Genomic DNA, 20271 nt, shown 5'->3' on the forward strand with positions numbered 1-20271 from the left:
AGTCGATTTATGGTAGCATGCTAGTTGTTAGGTGGCAATTAGCCAACGAGTTGTTCACATGTCGCATACTACATTCGGTGTTATAAACGTCGCATACTACAGATACAATAATGTTCACTCATATGTTATCTAAATTCGTTTCAAATTTTGCAAGCATAGATTCTGTTAGAGGTTAAACCCATGACAGCATTCTCCAATAAATGAAGGCACGAAATGTGGCTAGCAAAAGTACTGAAACATTGACACGAGTACAGGAGCCGGCATGGCACGTAACATCCAAAATAATAGAAAATTATTAGAAACAGAAAGAAAGTGGAACATATTTAGTGAGTAACGAAAAACTGCTTGGTCACCACGCTAGACATAAAAGTGCGTGCACGGTTTCTCAGAAGAAAATTAAGGTAACATAATTTCACCTTTTGTTCAATTTATAACTGATATGTACATGTATATTGACAAATGAGCAATGATGTGCAGTGAGTGGTAGAGAAGTAAATCCATGACGATGAACGTGGTCACTAGTGGCATGGGGACGAAATTGGTAAACGGAATGACATGTTCTTATGGTGGTGGTGGTTCGAGTAAAGTTTATAGTTGGCAGTCAATGTTAAATATGAGGAGAACATACACAGCAAATTGTCATCTGTTTGCCAATCATTCGAAGCTGCTTATTAGAAAGCGTGCTTTCCATGTTATCAGTAGTCGGGTTGGTTCAGATTACAGTGTAGGGCAATATGATGTTAAGGAAAGTTCTGATGCGGAGGAAGAATTTGATACACTGTAAGTCTTTACTATCTGTTATGTCTTGATATATTTATATGTTTTGCATATATGTCGTTTGATGAAATGCTCACAATGTGAATCCACTAAGATCATTTTTGCCGATGAAATAGATGTTTAATCTAAATATGAGATGGAAGTTACCGGTTTTTTCATTTTATATATGCAAAGCCAGGATCATAAATGCAGTGGAAAGTTGTTTGTATACCACTGTCTTAAGTCAAGGTTAATGTAGTGGCAGATAATAACATACTTCACATCTTATGATCTATTATGTAAGAAGACATGTACCTGAGAGTTCTTTTGTATAAAAACATTACAAGGTATTTGAAACTACAATATCTAAACGAGGGCTTGTGTTGTTCCCCTCCAGGAGGTGGAGAAGTCGTGCCCCCAAAGTCAGAAAAGTATTACAAACTTGACGCTGCTTTCTTAATACATTTAAAGGGGTGTTTGCATAAAAAATCCATATGGGAATAGGAGTATATGTATTGCAAATAGGAATTTTTTAGTTCTTCTGTGGTTAGTTACCTGACACATGTGAAGGATGTTTGTGCTAAGAAAAACAGGAATAACTCGAGAGATTAGAGAGAGAATGAACTACATTGGACAGTTTCCTTCGTTTATTTTGTATCTTGGTAGAGTATTTAAGAGGAATGTGATACTTATTGGAATTTCTTTCATAATGCTGTTGGAGCTAGAAAAGAGTGATTTATGAATTATAATTCAGAAATTTCACCTACTCACATTGAGAACCATATCTTGTTGTGTGGGCAAGCTGTTTTCCCTGTCCCAACCTTTGTATGTTCACTCTTACATTTGGGATGTGAACTTTTAGCTCAAATTTCTGTGCCCTAAGACTTGTGTCTGATGGTAAATTACCGAAACTTCCGAATTGGTGCTCTTATACACGATGAGGGTGTGATATTGGGACCTTGTAATTTAGAGTTTACGATTGCGAAAGTGTTTTTATATACGTGTTTTTTTCTTCTTCTTTGGTTAATCGATTGCTCTAACCTGTATTAGTGTGTTTAATGTCTGGTCTGTTTTGCTGTTGCTGGTGTTGTTGTTGGAATGTGGTTGTCCCTACTAGTTATTTAGTCATTTATTATTTTTACGTCTTGTGACTACTTTTTTCATTCTGCATTTCCCTCAGTGAGTTAGTGGAGATTCCTAGTACACCTCAGAGCGTCAAAAAAGAACTTATAGCTCTTTCTTTACCAGCAATTGGTGGGCAGGCTGTCGAACCCTTATCGCAACTGATGGAGACGGCTTTTATTGGCAGATTGGGTAATTCCATCATACTTCTAATTAAGATCTTGCATGGTTGTTCTATGTCATTAATATTGGCCATGGGTGTGCACTTATGATATCCAACTGAAACAAGTTCTTTCTGATGGTGAAAGGGGGAATGTGGGTGCTATATTACGCCAGAACACTGCTAAAACTATCAGGAACTTGCTTTTTACTTTTTAGTTGATACATAGATTTTCTTTAGTTTGGCTTAAGTCTGAAATATTGAGAGTTCGGTGAAGTTGTTAACTAGGTTACTTGAGTCCCGACTGTGTTACTACATATTGCTTATTTTTCAAACTAGATTGTGTACCATTGTTGGTGGTTTACTGTGGTTCATGACTTGTTCACTTAAATAGTTCTCCTTTTTTATGTCAGTTAAATAGTTTTAATTTTTCATTTTAGTTGAACTTTGTAATTTTTGCTGAGGCATATCTGATACCAGTTCATAGCTCTACTGCCATACTTTATCTCGTAGAGCATGTGTGCTGTTGTATGAACAGTTCTTTGGTTGGGTAGATTAGCTTTTCCTTGAAAGTTTGACTGACCACTACACAATTCTTGTTTATAAACCTTTCCAATGATATTTTAAAAGGGTATATCATGTGAAATCTGATCTAGAGCACAATCCCAATGATAGAAGTTACACAAAACATGCGAGGAACATAGTTTTTTTCTTAAAGATACATCTTATTTGATCTCCAAATAAATTATACAAATGTGGCAGAGGACAAGTGAGCTACAAACTGTGCTGCATTCCTATTTCACCTGTAGAGGATGGGATCTCGTCCCACTCCCTCCTGGAGTAGCCCTCATTTTTTGGTCTAGGGTTTACAACTCTCGATCCTATGTTTTCTGTCTGAAATCCTAACACTTGGTTCTCTTGTAGGTTTATATAATAACAGCTTTGTATTCCATCTAAAAGAGGTTATCCGACCTATTTATAGTTGAGGGTGAACTTTTCAAGCGTCAATACTATTTGCGAGTCTTCCTTGTTCAACTAGGAATCACAATAACTAAATAGGACTTAATAATCTAAGATTTGTTCTTATCAAAGGCATATTAGAATTCTTGTTACTCCCCTAAAGTCGTACTAGAATGATATACTTCACCCGAGATCAGTTGATCTCAAACTCAAAACTTTCCTTTTGTACTGGGCAATGGTGGACATCCTTGAGGCAGCAACATTTGAGGATGTAGCTGAGCTGGAATCATAGGTCACAACTGTCGCAGTAGTCGCTGTCCTAGTGGTCATTGTTTTCCTCCAATCATTCAGCAGTTTTCTGTTTCGTGTACATGATTTTTACCATCAATCTTTGTGTGGGTGTGGGTGTGGGTGTGTGTGTGTGTGTGTGGGTGTGTGGGGTGTGGGTGTGTGGTGTCTTTTTGGAACATGTCTCCACATTGGTTTTACTTGTTCACGTTTTTTTTAATCAATTATTGATTATTGATGTGTTTCAGATGTTTGAAATTCAACTGGCATCTCTGGATATCATTTTCTATTTGACCAATGATTCTTACTTTTGACGCTAGAAGCATTCATGGCCCGATATTTCAAACGTATCGCTAATACGGAGCAAATACATATATAATTTGGTTCACAAATACCATTTATTAGCGGATATATTACCAATATTTATCAGTATTACCATATTTTCAAAGTATCCGAGGTGTAGGGGATACCGGTCTTTCTCTGGTTATGAGGAACCCAATGTATACAATAATATGGATGTTCCATGCCTTGGAAGATCTAATGCAAACTTAGAGGCTGTTTTATCCTAATTACTCATTAGTTGAGAGTTTTAACTTTCTGCAATGTTTAATAGGTCCTGTGGAGTTGGCTTCAGCTGGTGTTTCCATATCAATATTCAACATAATATCAAAGCTTTTCAATATTCCCCTGCTTAGTATTGCAACTTCATTTGTGGCTGAAGATATTGCAAAAAGTGGCAGCATGGGATCTGCTTCAGGTGAAATCAAGTGTAGGTCGAATATTTTTACATGACACTTATGAGCACTCTGTCTGTATCCAGTAGGATATTGGAACAAATCGGTTTAACAAAGCAGTTCTACTTTTCTCATCTGAGATTAGGATGGTTTATGTGCAGATGGTGGACTTAAAGAAGAAAGCCATAATGGTAGGCCAGTTGATGAAATGACAGAAAGAAAGCAATTACCATCTGTTTCCACTGCATTGCTTTTAGCTGTTGGAATTGGTATCTTTGAAGCTCTAGCATTGTACTTGGGATCTGGGTTGTTTTTGAACGTGATGGGCATAACATCAGTAAGTTATAAGAATATCCTGTCTGTAGTTTTATCAAATGATTAACACACTATAAATTATGCCCCAGTCTTTTGCATGTGCAGTGCGATTACGGTGGAACTAGTACCTCATTATGTTTTCCGTTGTCCTAATGAGCATAAGCTTTTTCCCCTTGCTCTACATTTCACGAATGTCAGTTTTGATTTACAGGCTTCATCCATGCGAATTCCATCTCAACAATTCCTAAAACTGAGAGCCCTAGGTGCTCCTGCAGTTGTAGTTTCGCTGGCTCTTCAAGGTGTATTTCGTGGTTTCAAGGATACGAAAACCCCATTGTTTTGTCTAGGCAAGTTCGAGTTACCTTCTCAAATTATCATTGATCAAACCTTATATGAGCATTAACACTAATTACTTATTTCTTATGTCGGTTTAGAACTTAAGATAAAACTGTCTTGTATCATGTTATCTATGTTCCTTGTACTTAGCAACTCTCGTATTTCAAACATTGTTTTTATATTGCTCACTGAAAACTTGAATGCAGTAATTTATCCGTTTATGTCATTTTCCTTTTTGGCATTTGGCTTTCATTAAAGATTGGCATCCGATTCAAAACCAATGGGTGATGAGTGGAGTGGCCCCAATATTTATTTATTGATTATTTTTGTTTTAGACTCCCAATGTTGGATTAATAACCTCAACAGGCCCCTTCACGTGTGCATGACATTAGCCTAACACGTGGACTTTGATAGTGAGGGACATGGAGCACAAACGGGCCCTTTGGGGCCAAAGACAAAATAGCTTGCTCTGAAACCATATTAAAGATGGGTATCCAGCTCAAAACCAATTGGTAATGAGTGGAGCGGCCCCAAGATTTATTTATTGATTAGCTTGGCTTTAGACTCTCAATGTGGGATTAATAGATTAATAATCTCAACAGCTTTGATGCCTTTCCTTTTCCTTTTACATTATTTCTTCTATTGTTACCACCAACTTCTCTTTCCTACCTCCACCCCTCTTTCAAAATTGTTGTATCTATATGTAAAAGTGAGGAAGACATTGTACACCTCTATTCCTCTTTTGAGGTGCCTAGGGAGATTTTAGGCAGTTTTGTGTTTTTTCTTTCCCTGCCATGTTGGGTGGGACAAATTTTAGGATGAAGTACTTTAACTTAAAATAATCGATACTTGACATGGGCTAGGAGAATGTGCTAGTTGATCACACGCCTGTAGCACATTTTGTGGGTTTGGAAGTAGAGAAATAAAGATATCTTCAGTTCCAAGAAAAAAAGGATTGGTAGACTTGCGATTGAGGTTAAGGAGTTTCTTTTCTCTTGGGCTATGGTGGACCCTTTGTTTAAGGCCTTCCCATTTTATAGCAGGCCGGCTACAATCACTGTGTAATTTCACCTCCTGTTTCTTCACCTTTTTGCTAATGGGGTATCTATTTGCCGTTTGGGTTCCTTAGTTTTCAATTTTAATGGAACTTCAATTTATCGTCAAGAAAAAAAAAATTCATTCCAGCCTAATGCTTGGAAAAACCCTTAGAACTAACAATGCAAGGAAAAAAGGTTAATATCATGACAAACGAATGAGCGATGCATCAGGTGTGAATAGGAGGATGAGAATATCCAACGTCTTCTGGGATTGCAGTTTCATGAGAGACATTTTTTATAGGGTGAACTAGTATTACCCCCCCACTAGATGAGCCAATTAGGATTTCCCCCCCACTAGATGGGAAATTAGGGTCTCCCCCCTAAATACACACAAAAAAATTTCGGTCAACCCACTTTGACTTTTTTTTTGTGTGTATTTAGGGGGGAGACCCTAATTTCTCATCTAGTGGGGGGGAAATCCTAATTGGCTCATCTAGTGGGGGGGTAATACTAGTTAACCCTTTTTTATATAGTGGGTTGGTTTATGATGTCCAGCGCTCGTGGAGTCGTGTCAAAGAGCAACAAAGTGGGCATAATGATTTTCACCTTTGACCTATTGCAAAATCTCTAGGCTTCTTCTTCATGCTATTTGCTGGAGCATTTTGAAAAAAATGAAATTTTAAGACTTTTGAAAGACTAGTTCTCAACCTTTGATCAATTGATTTGCAATGTAAAGTATATCTTGTCAGTACGGGCTTCCTGAAATATTAGTTTGAGAGGAGTGAGATATGAAGATACTACTCCTGGTTGGCTTAATGTAATTCTTGCACCACCGTTTTTGTACTTATTAGATTGGAAAATCACATTTTTTGCTCTCATTCAATGAAAGTACTGTTACTGCTAAAAAAATTAGAAACATAAGAAACATTGTAGTCCATGATTTCAATTACCGCGTTCACCGCCAATACCAAGGAATTTATGCTCCATTTGCATACCAATAGAATCTATTTCCAGTCTAATTTTTCAATCAATATTGCTATCCTAGCTCATGCTTTTTGATCAGTGTGCAGGGATTGGAAATCTTTCATCAGTAGTTTTGCTTCCCATGCTTATGTACTCATTCCACTTAGGTGTAACTGGTGCAGCCATTGCCACTGTGATATCTCAGTATGTGATTCTATATCCATTATCATTCCCTCTCTTTTGTTGTACTTAGAATTAAATATGTAGTATTGCTACTATTCCCTAGTTATGTCAAATTGAAATATATTTGCTTGAAGGATGATTGACCCTCAATTTTAACATATCAATATGTTAATATAAGGAATTTTTAAGTGATTTTCTTGTGTATCAAATATCAATGCAACTTTAATACATATAGGGCGTTATAAATGTTCTAAATCTAGACTAATTTCAGTAATTGTTGACCATGGGTTAATTTAGAGTATGATGAATATGTGTATATGGAAGTGGTTTCCTCAAATATCAGTGCATCTTTGATTCATTTGGATTGCCATTTGAGACATTTACTGCCTTTGAGGTGCTGTTAGTGTGTTCATGCCCTTTTCTGCACCTCATTTAAACTGTTCAGACTTTTTCAGTATAGTGGTAGTCTACATGGTATCTAACCACAGCGTATTAGTTTGAATGTCCAGTTCAGGTCTAGCATATGGGAGAGGTGGGAAGGTATGAGTTTTTGTGTGACCCACCTCTGGGGTTATTTGGTGTGTTCATCAGCCTTGTTAAACCTGTGGTCTCTTGGTAATAGTCACGACTTTTCCCTTTTCTTTAGATCTCAAGTTTTGAGAGTAAAGTTTTATATAAATTGGTAATAAATAGTTATGAAATGCCAATGACGTGCAATCAAGCAGATCTAAGAAGAATAATGAAGGGAAGAAAAGAATGGTTGTTTGTTTAGCAAAATTTGGCACTTCTGAGTAAGTTCATAGCTATGTTACATGGACACGCCATATTTCAAAAAAAATCCGTGTCGGATACGTATCCGTCCGTGTCGGACACACATGGACACATATTGTATGTAATATACCTCAATTTTTTATATCTTGCCGTGTCAGACACTTCGTATCCGTGTCGGATACGGACACACGTGTCCGTGTCAATGTAACTTAGGTTCATAGCTATAAAAATAGTTCCTGGTTGTTGGTGAATGTGCAAAAGGGGTAATGCCTTGGGATCTGATGTTTATTATAGGTGTCCACTGACCTACTGGTCAAGCCTTGGTAGGTTGGGCCCAAGGTCTTGGGATCAAAACTCACCTCCATCGGGGAAAAGGAAATGTCAGGGTTTAGGGGAATAAAGTGGAAATTTTCAAAACAAAAGATAGGAATAGAAACCTTGACTTGCAATTTGCAAGTAGTACTAGTACTCTGGATGGAAACCTTGACTAACAAAGCTCAGAAAATACAACTCGAAGGAATTTATTTTATAAAAGTAGTAAACAGTTTACTTTAAGTCGCAGTATTAAACACTTAAACAATACGGTATGTGTTATTTTATTCTGGCATTTTTGTTAGGTGATTCTTAGTTTCTTGCAGTCATTCTTAGATCTCCATAAATTTATCCTGATTTGAAGAAGCAGCATAGTGCAATCTTGGTTGAGATAAACTTTGCATCGTCTTCTATATAATGATGTCTATTTTAATAGTATAGGGCATTTTGAGATTTATGATGTTTATTGCATTAGATGCTTGAGAAACTGTCAATCCATAAAGACCGATATTATATTCTATAAAAGTCTTCATTCTCCACCATTGTAGCATAATAGTGAAGCTTCTGTGTTTTGCTCTAATACCGAAGATGTTGAAGACAACAAGGGTATTACTTTTAAAGAATCTACGACATTTTAATTTTAGGCATGGAAAATAAGGTACACAATTTTCTGCTGGTTTTATTTTCATCAAGATTGGGGCTAATGGATGGCTGAAAGGGATATTAGGAATATGTTAGTTTAGGACCCAATATATAGGTGTCCACAATTAAACAAAGTGGCTCTAACTGACTCCCCAACATGTTCGGAGTCACAACTTCCAAAATCTGTCGGAGTTGCATCTTTCAGTGAAAGTGACAGTCCTTTAATGAACACAACTTCTTCCAGCCAAGATAAACCTCTACGTATGCTTGTTCCCTTCTCCATCAGAAGTGAGCAATAAATATCGAGAGAAAAAGGAACGCACTTAAATTATAGTTTATATTATGTCCTTTAACAATTCAATCAAAATACAACCAAAAAGTTCTAATTTTAATTGTTTTCTTATTAACTTTTTTTTTTAGCGGTAGTATTTACATTATAAAAGAGGGGTGCAACACGAGGACTTCCCAGGTGGTCACCCATCCTAGTACTACTCTCGCCCAAGCATGCTTAATTGCGGAGTTCTTATTAACTAACTGTAGAAATCCAGTTCTTAATCTTCATTGAACTCTAATGGTTTCAATTTTTAAAATCCTATTTCAAATGCTTCAGGTACATAGTCACCTTTTTGATGATCTGGAGCCTTAATAAGAGGGCAATATTATTGCCTCCGAAAATGGAAAATTTGCATTTTGGTGGATATTTAAAGTCTGGTAAGTGTTTAGTTCGAAGAGATTTTATAGTCTTGGTTTGTAATTCTGTTTTGGCATTTTGCTTGAGTGCATCTATGTTTGATGTTACCAATATTTTATAATTGTCATAACTTTAGTTGCCAGTGCTTATACTCTATTTGCTGCATGGTATTTTGTTGAATTATGTTTTCACATTCTGAATCCAAATAAATTTCACTGCTAGGATCCATGTTGTATATATTAAGGTCGTGTATGGCTACGCCTCTGATTCTCTAAGATGGTAGAAAACTACAAGAAGAGGGATTTTATCCCTATTAACACCCAAGGTTTTTAATTGTAGCACGTTTGGTAGACTAGCAGGTTTTGTATTGGTGTTTTGTTTTCCTGCGTCAAAGGGAAGCGCATTTATTTTGACGCACAATTTTTTTGTATGCCCAATGCTCCGGCTGGTAGCCGGAGCCCATTCCTCTTACAGGCCAAACACCTCACACTCTATACGCACTCTTTTGTCATCACCTGAACATTTTGCTATTATACGATCAATCCAGCCAAACAAAACCTTGGCAAGTCTAAATTCCCCTCGCCCCCACCAACCCACATCTTTAGCTGGTCTTTTCTGATAGGTATCGTTGGAATAGATGACCATTATTTCAGATGTTAACATTGTTTTTTTGCCTCAACCTCTTTTTTTTTTTTTTTTTTGCCTCCACAGAGGACGGGGGTTAGGGAGACCTCAACCTCTTCTGGAGCCACTGGTCATCCATTCAGTGGGTCAGAGATGTGTCGTAGGTTTATCTGTAAGCATCCAATCCCCATAGGGAAGTAATGCCACATGAACAAATAAGCTCATGTTTACACAAAGGCAGCATAGATTTACAAAGATGACTTACTCCATCCTATAAATAGCAAAAGCAAGGATTACCAGCTGTTATCCACTTATCCTGAATACGGAGTGTCAAAGCTGCTATTATTATCTTCATTGGTCTCAGATCCTCTTCCCTGCTCCTCTTCAGTCCCATTTTTACCAAGCCTTTTTCACATCAGAATCTGACATGCCAACCTATAACTGATTATCTTCAGTTTGACACTGTTTCAATGAGCATGAAAAACGGAGTGTGATCTTTCAGGGCCTTTTGTTTCCCAGATGTCTGGATTTCATGTCGTATGTGAATATCTCAATATACCAGAAAATTGCTAGTCAATTCCTCTTTAGTTTCTTGATGTTGCCTTTTCCTCGTAAGTATGGGCCTTCATTTAGTATGCAAGATACTGTATCTGATGAGTGATGATATAATGTCCGATTAACAAACTCCAAATGGTTCTCGTCGATTATGTATAGAGGCTCTTGGAGCTTATTGGTTACAGTATCGTATCCTGGTCTGCAATTTCAACTTTGACATTAGTTCAAGTCTATTTGTGATATCGTTAAACTAATTTTAGGAGGGATTAAATTTTTGTAAAATCTCATGTTGTATCCGAAGGAGCACGTTGACATGGACTAGGAACTCCGTGTTTGGTTTCCTTAGATACATGTGACACAAAAGACAAGTTTAATGTCTTCACCTACTGCAGCAACATGATTCAGTATCTCTATCTATAAGAGCACATCTGAAGGATATCATAATAATTTCGTATGAGAAACTTGCCTGCAAGCACCCAATTCAAATAGATTTTGGTACTGCTAATGCTATTTTAAATGATTGACATCTTTTAAAAATAAAAAACACTCATGTCGTTGCTATTTTATTAAATTTGTTTAGATGTTTTAGTTTTACTTTTGTTGTTAAGCGTGATAGATGCATCTATTTGAAATATGTGCACTTGTTTAGGTGGTTTCCTTATTGGAAGAACTCTAGCTATCCTTGTGACCATGACCTTGGGGACATCAATGGCTGCTCGTCAAGGACCCTTAGCTATGGCAGCTCACCAGATATGCTTGCAAGTGTGGTTGGCCGTATCTCTCCTCACTGATGCTCTAGCCTCATCGGGTCAGGTATCTTCTTATAGTCTTAAAACAAAGTTCCCTTTCTGACTCTTTTTACTTGCATTTGCTATCTTCACTGTCCACCTTCTAATTGTCAATGTGTGCATTGCCATCTGAGAAACATTCTAGAGCACAAGAGAACATATAAGGAGAGGACACCTTTTTTTTCCCTAAATAAATGTTTATGAAGCACTTAATTTTATTCATTTTGGGATGATATCTTCAAGTTCTGACGTATAATAAGATTTATTGATAGATCACAGTTGCGTGTTCGGTAGACGAGTCATGGTGAAGTTCTAGTTTTAAGTTTCTGTTAGAAATGAGTGGTGCAAGCCTGTGCATCTATACTGGGAAGTGCTTCTCTTGTTTGCATGCCACATGCGATCTAGGAAATTTGTCTTTTCTAGTAGCAGTGGTTGTGTTTCTTTTCTGGAGACTGGAAAACTATCGTGTGAAAACTTAACCTGATTCATATCCTGAAGCTATGCTGCAATATGTTCACACCTATTTACACATTCGCTTGTCAACTTCTGCCTAGGCCATGATCGCAAGTTCTTTCTCCAAGGGTGATTACAGCACTGTCAAAGAAATTACTTTTCTTCTGCTGAAGGTGAATTTTCTTTCTTTTTGCATCAGTGCATTGAGCTTATGTCTTATGATGAACGTTTCAGTCTAAACTACTCTTTTAGAGATATGTATGCTTTATTCCTCTCCCCTATTTTGTACTATCACTTGGTTTTGTTCCACAAATTGATCCTAGCTGTGTTATTCCAGACGGGACTATTTACTGGTGTTTCGCTGGCCATACTGTTAGGTGGATCTTTTGGTTCTCTTGCTACATTATTCACCCAGGATACGGAAGTCCTAGGAATTGTTAGATCTCTTGTACTGGTACGGAATTATGATCCCCTTCCCAGTATAATACATATGTTTACTTGTCATGCCATCCAAAATGGGTTACACTTAATTTGTTACAGTTTGTCAGTGCCTCTCAACCGCTCAATGCTCTAGCTTTTATTGCTGATGGTCTCTACTATGGCGTTTCAGACTTTGCATATGCAGCCCGCTCTATGGTAAGCTATGGCTTTAGACTAACATACGCAGATATGGTAAATGGGAAATGCAACTCTTTGATTTTCGGAGTTCAGGATGATAATGCGGATAGGCACGTTCTATCTAATATTCTAATGCTTTAATATCACACAGACGTCTCGGTAATATAGTTTGCATTTATTATTCAGATCATGTTAGATGGAAAAAATCATGTAGTGCCATGCAGTAAGGTGCAACATATACTGTTTGTATAATCTGGTGAAAAAACAAACACTCAAGTATCAAGAGGTAAAGTAGTAACTATACTACTGAATAAACTATTAAATGAAGTTAATGAACAATAGAATGGCTGTATCGATGAAGTATCTAGTATGTAATTCTTTTTGATATGGATATGGCTATATGGCTCTCAGTAGTCAGTAGTATCTTCGTTACCCATCGTCATATGCTCTACAGCTGAATAACTTGATAGCATGTTCTGACACACATTGATTGGTGTTTGCAGATGGTGGTGGGAGTTGTATCTTCTGCATTTTTTCTATATGCGTCTCCTATTTATGGTCTTTCAGGAGTTTGGTGGGGTTTGAGTCTCTGCATGGGCTTGCGTACGGCAGCAGGATATATCAGGTAATCAGTGAGACTTTTTGTTTTTTTTCTTTGGTATGTATGCTTATGGTTTAAAACTCTAAACTAAGCAATTAAAAGTACATTCCTTTTTCACTTCAAAAGTCTCTTTGATAATCTACAAAAAGTTCATACAAAGCATCCATTGATGCAGAAAGAGTACAAATCTCGTAAATTAGGTATCGGTTAAATTTGCACATCCAAGTTTATGAAGCCACAGTCTTTAAATGAAATACTTTTTAAAGGCTGATTTAATTGGTTTGCATTGGAAGTCAAGACCTAAAGGTGCACCAGTGATAATAGCATCTTCAATGCTTATTGACGGTTCTAAATTTGCCAGAATTAAGGCTGGAGGAATAGTTCAAAATGTCACTCTTTTGAAAGAGGACAGTATTCTTGGCAAGATATTTCATATTGTGTGAAAGTTTCTCTCCTTGAGTCTGTATTTGTGTGTGTGTGTGTGTGTGTGTGTGTATAGACAAATAGGCTATGAGGCACCCATATGGTCATATGGTCAGGTTTAAAACTTTATCATAGCTAATCATGTAAATTTGTTTGGCCTTCTTCTCTCACTTTTTTATATATGAAAAAATGAAAAATACTAATGGAGATCAGTATTAAAACTTTATCATAGCTAATGAAGAGAAGTTTGGGGGAGAAAAGAGAGTATGGATAAATTTGTTTGGCCTTCTCCACTAAAGTTTACATTTTTTTCATATATGAAAAAAAACATGAAAAATAAGCAAGTGGGTTTCAAAATCAAATATGGAAAACACAAAAAAAATCGACGTTTTGCATTTGTAAAGGGGCTGGGGTGCCCCACCTATTTAATGTAACTTGATTTCGGGTTAGAAAAAAAGAAAAATCTCTTTTCTTTTAGAACTCTAACATCAGTCCTGGCTGATTTTTGGTAGATATGATCTCCCCTCTATAAATATCATTATCAAAACTTCAAAAATTATCTTGTTCAAACAATTCTAGCCATGTGAAAGGTGGCTTGACAGTTCGTTAAGTCAAAAAACATTTCCATGATTAATCAATCACTCCTCAACTCATTCTCGTTTGGATTGCATCAATGCATAAGTCCATTGTTCATCCTCTATCTATCAAATCACTTATTTATCCCAACAGATACTGGAACCACAAACAATATTTACCGGAGATATTGGTCCGTAAGTAAAAATAGCTTCGGTTTCGTCAACCGGCTCACTTGAACGAATGCACAAATTGTTGAAGCAAATCTGCCTGGTCAGATTTTTTAAAATGCTTAAGGTTTCGCAAGACTTCAAATTTTAACTAAAATAGTCCTTATTTTCACACTTGTAGTTGGTATAGATGCATCAAATATCAATAGATCTGTTGCATTATTAGGTATTACAATACATGCAGTGCATTGTGCAACAAATCGTAAATCTTGGCCCAGTGTGCTAAACTCATTTAAGTCCTTTTTCTTTTGCCACTAATGAGTTTCTGGATGTGAATCATGCGCTTGCATCTTAGCTGTCGTCTTCATTTTACCTCTCTCTCTGACAATATAAGATCTATTTGATTATTTATGCATAATAGAACTACCTGCATTTCCATATCGTCCTCTATAACTGAACACATGTTTTCTTCGCGATGCCTATTTATGCTACTCGTTTTGACATAAATGTTAAGATCAGTTTATTTACTACGCACATTTCTGTACTTTTCTGCATGGTGCATAGACCAATAATATGTAATTGAAAATAACAAATGTTATCTGCTTCGTTTATATTGAATGTTGTTTATTGCATATCAATATTTCTCATGTCCTACTGTCTGCATTCTGATTTTTGTTTTTGGGTTCAGATTGATGTCGAAATCAGGGCCATGGTGGTTCTTGCATAAGGACTTGCAGAGAACTGAGGTTGGTGAGTATGAGAGAATTGTGTTAAATTTTTTTTGCCAGTAATCTAATTATCAGTGATGGTATCTTTTGCTTATTCGTATCTAGCGACTTTTCGCAAAGTTTCTCATAGAAATATGAGCTTGTGTGTGGCCCTAGTTATTCTTGGGTGTAGAAGGGTGAATAGTGTCCACTGTTTTCTTTTTTGGAGTTTATATCGGTTTTTCTGTCCAATATTTTCCTTTGGAGTTTAGATGCTTTTATTCCTCATCAATTTAATTCTTTAACTTACAAGGGGGAAAATTGCTAAAAAGGGAAAATATATAGTATTTCCGCCAATATTGGAAGAATCTAAGAAGTATTAATTCTTGAAGTTAACTGAAGCAACAAGATGGCAACACCATGAATTTCATTCGTATAACAATATATCTAACCCATGACTTGCAATTATGTCACTTATCAGAATGACCACATCAAGAAAGTGGATACACACCCTTACCTAATGTATGCTCTGGTACACTTGCACACACTAACAAGGTCACACATTTCAGGAATTAACACTTTGTGCATGGCTAAACGAGTAATACCCGCTTTAATATAACCACTGCATGGATGTGCAAGTTCAACATCCACAAGGATCATTTAGAAACTAAACCAATTATAACAGGAAAACGGATTAGAAGTTATCCATATAAGATGAACCGGCCAACATGGATGAAGTTGCCGAAGTATAAGAATTGTAACTGAGATTTGATGTGGTGCACTGTACCATGAACACTAACATAAAAAATATCCAACCCAAAAGAGAGAGAAATCCAAAACAATAAGTCCACCTATTAATTAATTTGTTTACCCCCACCCCCCAACTTCTTTCATCTTGAGGTTTGCCCCCCCAAGACCACAACACATCCAAGTTAACTAAGTTTGGCTGCAATGTTTTTGTCAAGACAAATGAAAAGACTCTAATACCTTTTTCTAGATATAATTACATAAATACCCTGTGACTTTGGCAAAGACAAAATTAGAATTCAAATCATCTAGGACACGTCATGATCTTGTGAACTCTATCCGACGGCTACCACCAATCCTTATCAAATGACATCCACACCCTTAACATTATGAAATTACATAATTACTCACACAGTTGTTAAAAGCTACATGTATGCTAGGAGAAAACCAACTGTAAAAAGGCAATGAAGTCTTTTTATGTGGTAGTGATATATAGTTTGGAGAAGATAATGCTACAGTGAGGATAATTATGTAATTTCATAATGTTAAGGGTGTAGATGTCATTTGATAAGGATTGGTGGTAGCCGTCGGATAGAGTTCACAAGATCATGACATGTGTCATAGATGATTTGAATTCAAATTTTGTTTTTGCCAAAATCACAGGATATTTATATAATTATACCTAGAAAATGGCATTTAGAGTCTTTTAATTTGTCTTGACCAAAAAAGAACATCAATTGGCCTCAAACTCCTCTAGTTGAAAGAACCTGGGGGTAGATGTGTTGTGGTCTAGAAAACTGGGGCAATGGGTATTGACAAAAAATAAAACATGGTTGACTTGGATGATGAAAGAAACCTTTGGGGGAGGTAAAACTAATTGGCCTAAGTTCTTGGGGGTAAACCTCTAGATGAAAGAACTGGGGGGTCAAGCTAATTGGTCTAAGTTCTGGGGGAGGGGGGTAAAGCTAGAAAACTGTTAAAAAAGCAAAAGGCAATGAAGTCTTTTTACATGTATTGACAAAAAAAATAACCGTCAAACATGGTTGACTTGGATGTACTGTAGTCTTGGGGGGGTAAACCTCTAAGTGAAATAACTATTAGGGGGGGGAGGGGTAAAGCTAGAAAATTGTTAAAATGACAAAGGGCAATGAAGTCTTTTTACGTGTATTGACAAAAAAATAACCGTCAAACATGGTTGACTTGGATATGCTGTAGTCTTGGGGGGTAAACCTCTAGATGAAATAACTATTAACTATTGGGGTTAAAGCTAGAAAACTGTTAAGAAAGCAAAGGGCAATAAAGTCTTTTTATATGTATTGACAAAAACTAACAGTAAAATATGGTTGACTTGGATGTGCTGTAGTCTTGGGGGGTAAACTTCTAGATGAAATAAAGGGGGGCTAAAACTAGAAAACTGTAATTTGTAAGCTACATGTTCCCCCTATTTGAGTGTGCTGGTTTGTTTTACTTTGTTATGTTATTATTGTTTTTGTAAGTACAGTATTACTACTAAATTTCTTTTTATGATCTTAATTAATGTTATTAAGACATTGTGCACTTCAATGTCCAGGTTGCTGGTTGAAATAGTAGCGCAGTGGGCACTCGGTTCTGTCATGACGATCACTTGCATTTTCATTTCCAGATTGCTGGTTGAAATGGTGGTGAATTGGGCACCATTTATATGATTCCAGCCATTCTACATAAAGATCCTGTAATTCTTTCCTTCAAGTTTTCTATTCCTGTATTTATGTCTGACATTTTCTTTTATGCATCTCTTATTAGTTTGACATTCAATTGTTTGATTTAGCCTTCCGTCGGTCATTGTTCAAGTTGTTTTCTGCTCTTTATAGTGTAAAGGTCTCCAATACATTATGTTTCAAAAATATGAAATATAAATTCGTCTCAAGATGATTGCGCTTTGTGCCGTGCGGTTTAACAGTGTGATGGCGAGTGAAGGGCAGGAGAGTTGTAATGATTTTACCAAACTCCCAGCCTTTTTCTTAACGAAGTGTCGGACTACAAACTTTCCTCCGATGGTCTCAGGGACTAAGTGAGGCACTCGAGAATGTCCATTGTCCCACATGCTTCTTAGGAAAGTCACAGAGAATATAGGTGTCGATAATGAGCTGGAAAAGCAAATGCACATTGAGGTGCCGTTTGGCAACCATTATTACTATAACTAATTATCTTTTTAAAACTAATTCAACATAAATGATTTTACAAAACCACCAAATACAAAACAATTTATGATTTAATGACTAAAACAAACATGGAAAGAGAAAATTATCACAAACTAAAAGAAAAAGGAAAGTCATTTGAAGAGAAAAGCTCCACGATCCCTGAATGGCTTTATGTAACTCATTCCTCGTTGAATTACAATAGAACAGCTATACTGAAGTACAGCAGAACAGCTATACTGATTCAACTTATTCGTTATTATTTAGTTTATTCAATAGTGTGTTCTTTTCAATTTATTTAGTTTATTCAACTTATTCGTTATGATTCAGCTATTATTGTCAAACGACTTCACTGTTCTTAGTTCAAGCTTTCCTAAATACAACTGGAAGAGCTGGAACATACAAAGCCAACAGTCTCCTTCTATTTTCAACATAAACTCCAACATCTCCGCACCTAGGCCTAGGGCACACACTAGGCGGCCTAGGGCACGCAGGGCAGAAGACTAGCTTGTAGCCGCTTCCATTTCTATCAATTCGAAGGGGGACACCAGCCCTGTCACCGGCTCCTGTTGTTATAAGTGTCCTTTGTGTCGAAGCAGGACTAGACTCAAGTGCCCATTCTGTCGATTGAACACAAATCGTGGAAGCATCGAATCTTATCCGAAAGTCCCTGGATTCCCCTATAACTGTTTCAGTAGCCAAGGATGGAGTGAAAATGGCAGGAAGGCCTGTTGAACCGATGCGGTCCTCTTGGCCAACAAAGAACGGGCACGAGGCATTTCGGTCAACCAAGGTGACACCTCCTCCATTACGAGTACTTGCAGGCAAGATGTAGTACTGAGTACCAGCTTGGAGTGGTTGTCCAGTGGTGTCAAGCACAGGAGGAATTGTGCCTTGAGCAAGTATGGAAAGTGGGTAGGTTATAACGAACAATAGAAGGCTTACAACTCCTATTACATTCAACATGATGATAGAGGTGTCAAAGCAAAGAAGTTTGATGATTTGTTGAGATTGAGCTGAGTTTATATAGAGGTGTGAGGATTTGAAAAGTTGACAAATTCGTCAAGATAAACATAAATGTTTCTGCAACTGCAAGTCTATATGTTTACGTACTGTAGGTGAAGGCTTTACTTGTACCAACATACTATCTCAACGAGGGGCGGATGCAGGATTCAAAGGAAGGGGTTAGCACTAATTCTCACTACTATTTCTTTTTTGACTTTTTTTTGGGGTGAACAGTTACCTTACCGGGTCAGCAAACTCATAGATCCGCCCCCAATCTCAACTGATGTTCGTAATTAAGAGTCGTATATGTACAGCTATCGTGAAGACATCCAGTTCACATGCAAAAAGAGTACACTTATAGTCTGAACATGTTTGGTCCAAACAAGTTGAGCGAAGACAACACAAATCTAAGCTTTGACAGATCTTACAATGGACTAATGAGGCAGCTGTAACATGCATGTAAGTGTGAATACCAAACCCAAAAATCTCGAGTTATATATCCAAACTGTACTATTTCTCATGCCTTAACTTTAAACGTTGTACTATGGATTGGGATTTCCCGCCTTCCAAAATCTCAGCCAATTCGAGATTTTGAACTAAGATTTCAGGAACACAAAGTGTATGACCAGATGAAAACATTGCAGGATTGGTGGTTAAGTCGCTTTGAATTTTCTTCAACAAACTAGCCTTGATGAAGACCTTGTGCCTGGCCAGCATGCGTATGCTAGGCAAAAAATTGGATAAAACTAACTATGATTATACTCTTTGACTTTCCGTTTAATGGTAAGAAAGCAGTAAAGTCAAATATTTGAGTTTTAAAGACTTAATGATTTTCGGTGTGTTTAATAAACATGTTTTTATAGGGTTCTATACTTCTATGTCTTAAAATATGAGATCTTATTAGATGGTTTACAGTGAACGATGATGAGAAGAAAACGATTATTTTTTTTCGATATTAGTGTATGTGATTTCCAATATTGATCGAATATTGAATATTGTCATGGGGTTTGGGAGTAATCGAAACAAAGAAATGTTGCTAAGGCTGAGTCCAATGGCTCCCTATCCCTTTAAAAGCAAGAAATGGGGCTCAGCCCCTTGGTTTTAATCCATGGATAAAACTAAATGATTATATATTTTATACCACATAACCTTTATTTATCAAGAATATCACAAAAAACTCCCTTTGAGTTTTAAATATTAATGATTTTCGGTCCGTTTTCTAAACCTATTTTATTTTATTACCTTTTTACTTCTTCTTCCATATTTGGATCTTATCTCATTGTTTTACAGTGAACGATCATCCAAATTAAAATTATTTTTTTCCATTTCACTGATTTCTTTGATCGAATATTGAATATAACATCATTTTTTAAGGCTGAGTCCAATGGCTCCAACTTCTCAACAAATTTCGCATCTAACTTCACAAATGGTATCCACATGAGCCCGGTGTTTTGCGAGTTTGTTAGAGTTTTAAGGATTTGTATTTGATTTTGAGAGATGGGTTTGGTGATTAATCTTTTCTTTCCCTCTTGTTTATGTAGCAATCAATCCGGTGACGAA

General features: G+C 36.7%; 2 protein-coding genes across 5 annotated transcripts; one reads left to right on the forward strand and one right to left on the reverse strand.

Annotated features, from left to right (window-relative positions):
* The first annotated feature begins 202 nt into the window (after window positions 1-202).
* LOC147503070 (MATE efflux family protein) lies at window positions 203-17437 on the forward strand. Of its 4 annotated transcripts, none has more exons than XM_086607899.1 (15): window positions 203-401; window positions 478-780; window positions 1937-2070; window positions 3900-4055; window positions 4182-4357; window positions 4547-4682; window positions 6779-6875; window positions 9190-9290; window positions 11099-11262; window positions 11792-11863; window positions 12028-12144; window positions 12231-12326; window positions 12812-12933; window positions 14764-14825; window positions 17100-17437. In XM_086607899.1, the coding sequence occupies exons 2-15, from the start codon at window positions 500-502 to the stop codon at window positions 17114-17116; spliced, it is 1731 nt and encodes a 576-aa protein (XP_086464025.1). In that variant the 5' UTR covers window positions 203-401; window positions 478-499; the 3' UTR covers window positions 17117-17437. The 4 variants fall into 4 exon arrangements, with proteins under 4 accessions (XP_086464025.1, XP_086464026.1, XP_086464027.1 ...); XM_086607900.1 differs by having other exon boundaries at window positions 262-401; window positions 14764-14821; XM_086607901.1 differs by having other exon boundaries at window positions 262-401; window positions 3900-4043.
* A 509-nt stretch (window positions 17438-17946) lies between these two features.
* On the reverse strand, window positions 17947-18729 carry LOC147503071 (kunitz type trypsin inhibitor 104-like). Its single transcript, XM_086607903.1, has one exon. It carries the CDS (start codon window positions 18670-18672, stop codon window positions 18070-18072), a length of 603 nt encoding a protein of 200 aa, XP_086464029.1. The 5' UTR covers window positions 18673-18729; the 3' UTR covers window positions 17947-18069.
* Window positions 18730-20271: the final 1542 nt, after the last annotated feature.

Source organism: Coptis chinensis, chromosome 4, assembly GCF_015680905.1.
Source record: "Coptis chinensis isolate HL-2020 chromosome 4, ASM1568090v1, whole genome shotgun sequence".
NCBI lineage: Eukaryota > Viridiplantae > Streptophyta > Magnoliopsida > Ranunculales > Ranunculaceae > Coptis > Coptis chinensis.